The sequence below is a fragment of the Mercenaria mercenaria genome, unplaced genomic scaffold, assembly GCF_021730395.1.
Source record: "Mercenaria mercenaria strain notata unplaced genomic scaffold, MADL_Memer_1 contig_1643, whole genome shotgun sequence".
Lineage (NCBI taxonomy): Eukaryota > Metazoa > Mollusca > Bivalvia > Venerida > Veneridae > Mercenaria > Mercenaria mercenaria.
In genome coordinates this window covers 1-11,287 of record NW_026459636.1, presented here as the reverse complement: position 1 = coordinate 11,287, position 11,287 = coordinate 1, and the positions used below count along the sequence as shown (strand labels likewise).

Sequence of the window (11,287 nt, the reverse complement as noted above, 5' to 3'; positions counted from 1 at the left end):
CTCTTTCTGATGATGATGATGAAGATTCAATAAATAAGAGGTAATACACACTGTTCTTTAAGAAATAATATATCCAAAAGAGTGATTTGTCGTTGAATAAAATCATTGTAAGGAATTTAGATGCGAAGGAATCCTGCGCCCTCGTAATATAATAATACGAATCTAAACAACAAACAATGATTTTATTCAAGAGCAAATCACTGTTTGAGATATATTATATTGATTCTAACACGCTATCGATGATTATTATGTATATCCATTAAATATTTGCCCGTGTTCTGTCGGTTTCTTTTCTAGCGCGCCGCTCTGACGTTTGACGCTATGACGTAATAGCCTAATTGTGACGTCAGATAAATGAATTGTTGCATAATAACACACACTTTTCAGACTTCTTTGTTTAATAGGAAAACAAATCAGTTCGTGTTAGAATGATAAATAATGAACGCGTAATTTTCTTCACATACATCAAAACTCTTCTAAATTCATAAGATATTATTACATGTATGTATAAAAAGAGCTCATACTTCATGCATTAAGATAAATGATTAAATAGTTGTCTTGTATGTAAATGTAATCAAACGTTAATTGATGTTTGCAATACTGTGTATGCGCTCTAAAAAAATTATCGTTATTTAATGTTGATTTTTTCTATAACAATTTATTTATAGCTAAACCATACTATGGTTAGTAGTATTTGTCTGCAGTACTTATTTCAGTGACGCAAATATGATATTTCTATTTAAGCACAATATAACAAACTTAAGTATTTTCTTAAGTATATTTCTTATTTGTTTACTTGGTTTTCTTTAGAATTCAGAATGTTTGTATTTCGATCTATTATATACGGTTCTGATACAGACGAAAAAGTCAACAATCAAGACACATTGAGGGCAAAAATAAGCATTTGAAATAACTAACTTAGTTAGCTTCAGAAGGGTGGAACAAATACTTTACTTTGTTCTTATTTGTATTGTTCTTTCCCACATAATTCTTTCCAAAAATTAATAATGTATAATGGGGCGGTTGCATTATGTAGAGATAGTACCTAAAATTTTAAATTATGAAAAACAATTAAAATATTAAAATTGGTGGCTAATGAATAACATTTAAGACCGCATATAATACTAAAGTCTTGATGTAATCATTTTGAAGCATGTTATTTTAAGATTTTCTTATTTTTTTTTATCTAATTTCCATGTAGCCACTCTTGCAGATAGTCCTACCTATTCAGTCATTGATCAATATTTAATCCCCAGTTATACCTGGATTACTACGGGAAGAACTTATCTCAATGCAAAAAAAGTCAAATACATGCATATTGTATGATACCAGAAAATGTTTTATTTCTAATAAAATAAATTCAGATCCATTATTTAAGCTGAAATTTAGATATAATATTATTTGTATCATATCGAACATCATATATAAAAACAAGAAAACACTCTTCAGTATTTACCTTAAAATTTAACATTACAATGAAACTACTTATCACAAAGTTTTTAACCATACAGTTACAACATTGTACCTATTAACTTTTGTCATACAGATAAATTCAGGGTAGGATTATTATTTGTGTCACTGATTGATCTCTAGTACTCTCTCGACATTATGACCACATCGTCTTACACATTTGTATTCGCTTATCTAAACTACAACCTACTTAAATGCTGCTTTTACGTGTCTTCTTAGATAAAGGGAAGATACATGCGTTATTGGGAAGAATACAGCAATTAAAAGACTATGAGATTCCTGTAGATGTTCCGGTAACTATGAAATTTACTATGACACACGACTAAGTCTTCCACATTGTTTCGACAATTAGGTTTGAGTGAACCTTTGCAAATTTAAAGAACCTGGGATAAAAATAACGACAGTACTATTAAGTGGCAGGGTAATCTTAACCAACATTAGTACAATAATATTTGAATCTGTAATACAGTTTCTTTATCTAATATATATTATAACTGATATACATTATAAGTAACACACCTTTGTATTGGAATGTATAAGATGCATCGTAATTATTAGATTACAGTTCAGTGTTGTATTGTGTTTACAATAAATAAATAAATCTATTTATGCAGTCAAAAGAAACAAGTTCAGGTACTTCAAAATATAACCCAACTAAAGTATGCAATAAGGATATTTTTTCTCGCTCAGGAAAATATTGAATGTTGGTTAAAAAGCCTTGTTTTGTTGGAATACAAGGACAATTTCATTCGCAATAACATATCAACGCAACAGGAAATGGAAGTTCTTAAAGATCTCAAGATTAAAGAGATTCGTACTGACCTTGGCATTACAAAAAAAGGTAGTATGTTCAAAATGTAGTGTGTATGTTCTGTGAAACAATTTAAGATTAAAATTTCGAGGTGTTTAAAACTACAGATATGACTTTATGATCAAAGAAAGTTAACTGTTTAAACATGAAATATGAAAGCTCAAAAATACCTTAAGATTTGAGGTTTGCTTTAAAAAGGATAAACACGTATGAGCATATGTATTAGTAACGTTTGCATGATAGACTGAACTTTTTTAACAATGTGTCTAATCTACTTTTATAGACAGTTGATTTCATTCTTTTTCTATTTCTTTAACGTTTCAGCCTGATGGCTTTGATCCAAATAATATAATTTAAAGTAATATTCTACATCCTGGCGGTTTTTAATACAACAGTTAAAATGCAAAGACGGAACTGACGTAACACTGTTAGACGTTACCGTCACGTTCGCTAAAAAGGGGTGGACTGTACTACTAATACAAAACATAATTAAAAACCGAATAATCATGTTACTTTATAAGGACGAAAGATCTGATTTTATGATTATGTGCTACATTTAACTTTTAGACTAAAATAGAAAAAATAACCTTAACAATGCATTGAAACAGTGACATCTAAAATAACATTGTATACATGTACCAGAAACAATACTCTGTGAAATGTTAACTACACTTTTTGTTTCACCGAAGAATATTGTATTGAAGTCATATTATTTTAAATAATTACATAATATTTACAGGTCACATCAAGAGACTGCTAAAGGGAATAAACCAACTACGGAAACCAACGATTGGTAATATTTCCCCTTAAAATTTCTCAGTTAATTATAAGTTTTAAATTTGTTATTTTAGTCCTTTCTGTAACTGGTTGAATAAGCCACAAATTGTGTTTCTTTACTGGTTACTAGTTAGGCATTCAAACATGTTTTTACAGGTTCTATTACCTTTCTGAAAAACGTTTAAAATTGAAGATGACATTTTTCTTATTTTATTAAATTTTTGTTAAATTTCACTATACCAATAATTAAGATTCGAAAGACATACCATTTTTGCATTTAAATACTATGGGGTAGTTTTTTTTTTAATTTAAAAGTAAACTCTGCAAGGCTTTATCAAACTTTTATATGGTAAAGGGACACATAATGCAATGTCAAAACATCAAAGCTGGGATACGTTTTGCAATATTTACATTAACTAAAAGAGAACTTATAAGGAAAGTTATGACATTTGTGTACAAAGCCCAAACGAGTTGCATCTTTTGTGTAAAGAGGGCCATGCTTTTATTCTTAAGGAGGCCTTGCATTCAGAAACACATCAACATGAGCTCATTTTATACACAAATTAGACTTTGCCACTGATACTTTATTTTTAGGTTTAGTGGTAAGCACATTCCAGAATGTCAAATATGATCTTTACGCTTTATGTGCACAATCCCTAATTTGAAAGCAAACAGATTTAAAAACAAATATTAAAGAAGCGATGTATCTTCAATATACAACTTGTTTTGGTAGCGGAACAGAAGCGTGCGGCCATTCAAAGACTGATTATAAACCAAGAAACATCAAAGCTTGAAGATGTGAATGTTGATGTATATGCCTTTTGGGAATATCTCCGAAAGAAATGCCTCCAACCACAGTCAGCTGTATTTGAATCAGACGAGCATTTGAAAGGTAGGTTAATGCAACGCGCATAAAATACAAATGTACATTTTGTAGGTTTCAAGAAATACAGGCAATTAAAAAAGAACACTTGCAATAACTAAGAACATGTATGTTATTTTAGTGAATACAGTTTATTATGTCGGTGATTAATCACATACTAAACACGACTTTCGTTAAATAATAGACAGTCTGTCTGATTATCTAAAGATAATGGGATATGCTGAAATCTAATTTGACGCACAGGGCTTATTGATTTACTATGTTTAACTTGTAATTACATAGTTCGTCAAACCATAAATATACAGTAGGCCTGGATTCTTTCCAATACAACCAAGCTGCGAGTCACTGGTGGAAATACATACGCCTCGCCCAATCCAGTTTTTTCTATATAAAATTATACGTTTAAATAATACGAGCTGTCTGAAAAGACAACGCTTCCTACCATTCCAAAATGTTATATGAAAGTATGCGAGATAAAAACAATTATCTATTGGTGTGTGTGTGTGTGTGTATTGGGGGTGGGGGAATGAGGTGACTGTGGGGGTGGGGGCGCAATAGGGTTGGGGAAGTAAATACACAATATAAGATATAAGTTAGTGTGAGTATTGTATAAAAGTTTGGAGGAGAGTGGGAGTAGCAGTGTTTATAGGGGAGGGGAGGCGGTGGGTGTTTGCGAGATACCAAGAATCCATTTGAGATATAAATAAAAAGTTACAGATGTAAAACAAATAAAAATGGATGTGGTGGGAATTAGGACAAGGGCAGTTGGAAAATCAAACATCGTATATAATCATATGAGTTTTAGATATCATAAAGAGGAAGGAGGGATTGAAAAGTAATATTAGTATATCTAAGATACAACCAACACCAAGGCCGTACAAAAACATTGCTTATGATTCGGATGATTAACTAAAATAGTAAGACATTAGGCCTTTATTGAAGAACGAATTTTCCATTTATTGTCGCATCAAGTTATGCACGTGGCGACAATACTTGCAAACAAAATACTCTTTGAACTTCAATAGCTTAAGCAGTTGAACATGGTACTTTGTATCGTCAAATGTTATTTGCCATAAAACGTTCCACATGTGTTATTACAACTATGAACCTAAAACAGTTTATGGAGAATGAAGATACACGAAATCTTACTAAATCAAATTAGTGAAATGCGTTTCGTCTCAATTTTGAAAGTCAAGGTCGTCTAGTTGAACTAAAAGGGATGGTTGAAACGAATTTCATTAAAATAGTCATATTCAAAAAGGGAATGAAATTCATCGCCTATTTTAAATCTTTAAATCTTACGGGAGAGGGGTTGGGTGGCGGGTTGGACGATTTCGACCTCTTACAGATAAGTGGTTGGAGGTACATTAGCTTTATTACGCGACCTGACAGGTGACTGGCTGTTGATATAATGTATTGTTGACAGTTATTATTGTATGGGTCCTTCGTCGGTATTTGAATAAATTTCTTACGTGTTTAATCTCTTATTTGCAGTAAGACTTCGTCATTGAGGGAACAGATGCCTGGCTGATGACATAATGCATTGTTGACGTTGTCCGAGTCTTTCATCTGTATTTGAATGAATTTCTAACATTTGTATAAACTTTTATTTGCAGTAAGACATCGTCATTTAAGGAGGTGATAAATTACATTGCTGACATTGCGTCTTTCATCAGTAGTTCGGGGGTTTCCGTGATCGAGTGGTTAAGGTCGCTGACTTCGAATCATTTGCCGCTCACCGCTGTGGGTTCGAGCCCCACTCGGGGCGTTGAATTCTTCATGTGAGGAAGCCATCCAGCTGACTTACGAAAGGTCAGTAGTTCTACCCAGGTGCCCGCCCGTGATGAAATAATGCACGTAGTGGCACCTTGGTCTTCCTCCCCATCAAAGCTGGAAAGTCGCCATATGACCTTTGATTGTGTCGATGCGACGTTAAACCCAACAGAATAAATAAATAAATCATCAGTATTTGAATGAATTTCTTACCTAATTACTGTTTTATTTGCAGTTAAGCTTCGCCATTTAAGGAACAGATGGCTGGCAATTTTTGCAATGATTAATATACTTTGGCTGATCCTGATTTCGTCTTTAGCTGATAAAGGAAAACTACTCGGTGTGTTCGGGAGTAACCCAGTCGGTAGGTTTGCTTTAGTTTAAAGAAATGTCTCTCATTCAGATTTACTTACTATTTCTGGGTCAGTTAGTTTATCAACTCTTATTTAGACTGGTTGTAAAATATTACACCTATCACTAAGGCGATATTCTGTACATGTTCACATTTTACTATGTTGACATTCTGTAAATATTCATACTTAGTGTTTGGATATTCTGAACAGATTCGTAACATACTGTGTGGATAGTCTGGTCTGTGCACAGATTCAAACTATACTATATGGACATTATTTACAGATTCACGCTATACTATGTTGAAATTCTTTACAGATCCACACAATACTATGTTTATGTTCTGTGCAGATTCACACAATACTATAGGGTATTATTCTATACAGATTGACAATATACCACGTGGATATTCTGTATATATTCGCACTTCACTTTATGGATATTCTGTACAGATCTACAATGATACTATGCTGACATGCTTGAATAATATTTTTTTCTACTTCACCTTATGGGTCCAGATACTCCTAGCTCAAACTTATCTTTAGCATGTAGCACCTTTAAAACTTCTTTGATTCGTAATAGAAATATATGGTCGAGGAATTGAATTCGATCACGTACATTACACTTAGGTTAAAAGGAATTCTCACAGCATATGCTAATTACAAAAAGCCTAATGAATTTCTATCGGCTAGAAGGTCGTAGATTATAAAACATGCGTCAATTTGTCACTTGAATTGTTCGCATATAAAATTAAAGGTCCATCTACAACCTTTACAATCAACGTTACCTACAAAGTCACCAAAAAAAGAAAGAAACACATATTTTTGATTTCAGGTTTTGTTGTGATAGTGCTATTCAGCTTCATACTTCTCCTCCAGTTCTTGGCAATGATAGTACATCGTATTTCAACATTGATGCACTTCTTGGGGAGGACGCCCTACAAATGTAACAGCGCATATAACAGCAGTTGGATGTTCGATTTCAGGTTTACAAATATGTTGTAATATATGTTTTTCGGCGACGCCGTCTAAATTCGTTTTCGTTACCTATGCCACGTGACTTCAGTTAGCAAATCAAACTACTTGATAACGCATTATAGATAATTTATCAAAATGGAAGATTTATGCAACACTCTGCCTGATTGGACGAGAGTGTCAATTTCTTTCACTCTGTTGATTGTGCTACGCTGAGTGAAATGTAGACAAAGCTTTTATCCTAAACGACGCTGTTCACAGTTTTAAAGCTAACTTTGGCTCAGTATATTTAGCAAGAATATTGATATATCTCAAAATGATAAGTAAGTTTAATAAATATGATAAAAACCTGTTCAAATACCAACATATATCAAATTAAAGAAAGAGCTGATACGGTCTGCGTATCACATGAATAAGGGTGTGATAAGAGTCTTTTATGTAGAGAAGTGCTTTTTAAAAGATTTTCCTTGTTACAATTGTCGTCTGTATATGAAAAAGTTTCTTGCTTTTGTGACTTATTCAGTTTGCATATTAAAATGAGTACTTGTTTGCTTTGATATATTTGTTATAAATTATTTAACTGATTTATTATATATGAAATCTTTCTTTAGTATGGTATGCAAATATTGAACTCAGTTGAAATCTGTTTTATTATATATGTGCTATATAATGACTGAATCTCATTACACTGAAATGAAGGTACGATGCATACAGTTTATCTATGTGATATAACTACGGTCAATCTTTGCTTATGAAACAGAAATATTGAAATAATTACAATTGTATGTTTTGCTTGACCTTCACTTTTTTATAGGTGTGATGTCATTGTCCAAAGATTCATGAATAGCGAATATGCATTTGTTAAAGCGGGATCAGTTGGCCTATTTTAGAAATAAATAAAAATAATAAATAAAAAAATCCTTTAATTGATTTTTTCTCATGTATTCTAATAAAACTTGAATTGTAGCATCTTTATTAGGCCCGCAGCCAACTTTGTTCAGCTGGGACATTTAACCCCTTTTAGGGGCTGCTAGAGCTAAAACTAGAAATGCCTTTATACAGCGTCTCATGAACAGCTTGGTGGATCTTTGTCATACTTGGTCTGGAGCATCATTATAAGGTCCTCTTCCAAATTAATTTATATAGGAACTTGGGCCCTATTAGGGACCACTATAGCTAAAAGTAGATATGCCTTTCTGCGCATTAACCACTAAAATGTAATGGATTTTTATCAAACTCGATGTGTAACAATATCGTAAGATCTCTTGCTATTTTGTTACAAATGGGGGTAGGGACCAATTTAGCTAAAAATATAAACACGTTTAATGACCTATTCTCATGAACCGGTTCATGAATCTTCATCAAACTACTGCTGTAATTATTCGTCTAAGGATAAACGAAACAAAATTGCAACCCTACGAAACCTTTGCGAAAAATTAAAAGAGAACCATTTAAATTGTTAAAGTGCGGTGTTTAGTTTTGCAAAATGTTAGATGAAAGATGAATGTTAGATGAAAAATTCATAAACTTCTTTCCTTATTACAATTCGCCGACCATCATTTTTAAAGATATTTCTTGTTTTCAGATATGTTTGCAAGGCCAGTAGTTAAACTTAATGATAGTATTTACTATTTGTTACAGAAGAAAGTTATGCAACGCTTTTTAAATACTTAATAAAATAAATCTATAGGCCTTATTTCCTCTTCATTTAACCCTCATTTAGACTGGAACAGGCTTAAGCATTACCCTTTTTTGTCGAGAATACGATACTGTTTTAAAATGTTTCATTGATTAAAATTATCACCCGGTCGAAACAATTTAGGTAAAAATAATTCACAGCACATTTAAGATAGAGTTATGATTGATATGTTTTCAAGGTAGAGTTATGATTGATATGTTTTCAAGATAGAGTTATGATTTATATGCTCTATTCTAGCGAACTTTCTTCTAAGACTGTTGCAATTATTAGAAGGGGTGGGGGCCGGTAGATAATATAAGCTATTAGCCACTAATACCATATTTCGAGTGCCCGGCATTGGCGTTGATGTACGAGGCAACATTCATAGATATGAAACCTTTACATCGACACGCAATACCGGCGTCGATCTTTTTCTTATTTTTGGGTTTAACGCCGTTTTTCACAGTATTTCAGTTATTTAACGGCGGGCAGTTAACCTAACCAGTGTTCCTGTATTCTTTACCAGCACAAACCTGTTCTCCGCAAAAAACTGTCAACTTCCCCACATGAATCAGAGGTGGGGACAAATGATATCAGACACAATGTCTTTTATAAACTCGTCACGGAGAACATACCGAGGATCGAACTCATGACACCCCGCCCCCTCGCGATGCGTTCATCTCCCTATTGAGCTAAGTGGGCGGGCTGAAACCGGCATCGAGATAAATAAACAAATGAAATATCTATTACCACATTTTTTAAATTTCCTGTTACAGTGACTTGCACACATTAGACGAGACCGAACGTAAGCAATTCCATGAATATAGTGGGAAGGCAGAGGAAAGGATTTTCAGAAAGTGGCGTACCAAAGATAAAGCAGATTCAATTGTTGACGAAACTACACCATTGGTTTCAAATGAGCATAGATGAAAGCAAATGTCGGCGTGTAACATTCAAGACAATGATAATCTGAGCTCAATGACGAATGCATCTAAATTCACTTGATATTTTTTATGTTTTCCGGAAATATGTCGATGAGAGGAACATACAGTTGCCGCCTTGTCTTTCCGTCAGACAGTCCCGAAATCTTTGTCCAGATTACACCTCCTATAGTTTTCAAGGCATCTGGCCAAAAATTACAAAAATGTATTGCTAACAAGTGAACTTATCATTAGGACATAACCCTGCTAAACTGCTATTATTCGTGCTGTATTTTACCATGCAGATAACTCTTGTAACATAGGGACCTAACACAGATACAAGAAATGCATTGCTATTACATATAATATTGTCAGGAGATAAATTCACTACCGTACACACCATTATAACCACCCCCAACAATACACGCAAAACCCTCGTTTTTGTTAAAAATTGACAATAATTATATTCCATACTGCCAGTGTTACGATATACATGTAATACCGATTCTTCCATAATTTATTTTTAATACATTAGTTATGTCATTGAATTTTATGGAACTGTTCATTGACATAAATTTTAAAAAATGGGCCCCTAAACATCTAAACATCCCCTTTTCAAAATACATGCACAACTACGGCATGGAATTTCAGTCCAGTAGTGTCAATGGATGAAGTTCAATGCTAAATCAGCTTTTGATTTTACCAACCGTTTAGAAATTTCATTAAACTTGATATGCACGAAACATATCTCTCTTTTAAAAGTTTTGTATATAATTCCCTTTTAGCACGATAACAAATATATACTGTAAATGGATTTAAACTTGACATGATGATAGTTAAATACACTACATCCAAAACTTTCAACATTAGTTGCAAAATAACATACCCTTGCACTGTCCATTCCTGTACTCAAATTCTAAAACACCTTTAGTGACCCGGATATACTCAGGAGAGCATACAGGAGTTTACAGATTATGGCGAGAATCTGAATCAGTAACGTATCCCATATAGCAATAAAATCGGTAAGAATGTGCTTTACAAACTTTTAATGACGAAAGTCAAACGTAAAACAACAACAACAAAATGCTTATTTCATCACCATTTCAAGTTCGACAAATGGAAACTGGCAGTTGTAGGGTAAGAGGCAACAACATTCATTTTTCATGAACGTTTTGTTCACGGGAGAAACTAATAGATTTTAAGTACAGGAGTGCTTCTATCACTGACTTACCGGACCATTATGGTATGGCCAATTATATTTTATTAAATATGTCTATATTTGACAAACAGTATACACTAATCCATTCGGAAAACTTATTGCAAGGTACTGCTTATAGCTGTTGATGTATACATATACATGTATTACCTGCCTGTGTATGTTTTTCCATTCATACTTGCATTGGTTTACATTTGATGATTCGCTGTGTCTTGTACATTGCATAGTCACGAAGAACTGACTTTTATTTACTTTTACTATTAGTTAAAAGATACAAAGCAAAGTATAAGCACCTCATTAAATGATCATTGTTCGCACCGCATTGCATTGTAAGATAGAACAAATATGAAAGGAAGAAAATACATTAAAAAGTTATGTGCTTAAAACATTTATCTTCTGATATTTCATGTGAATAAAACTAGCTGGGGAAGGTT

General features: G+C 33.1%; 1 protein-coding gene across 1 annotated transcript; it reads left to right on the top strand.

The window, feature by feature from the left end:
• The first annotated feature begins 1,695 nt into the window (after positions 1 to 1,695).
• LOC128551762 (uncharacterized) lies at positions 1,696 to 10,138 on the top strand. The gene is made up of 7 exons (XM_053532674.1): positions 1,696 to 1,763; positions 2,161 to 2,311; positions 3,021 to 3,074; positions 3,792 to 3,950; positions 5,950 to 6,078; positions 6,900 to 7,050; positions 9,494 to 10,138. Exons 2-7 carry the CDS (start codon positions 2,248 to 2,250, stop codon positions 9,645 to 9,647), a joined length of 711 nt encoding a protein of 236 aa, XP_053388649.1. The 5' UTR covers positions 1,696 to 1,763; positions 2,161 to 2,247; the 3' UTR covers positions 9,648 to 10,138.
• Positions 10,139 to 11,287: the final 1,149 nt, after the last annotated feature.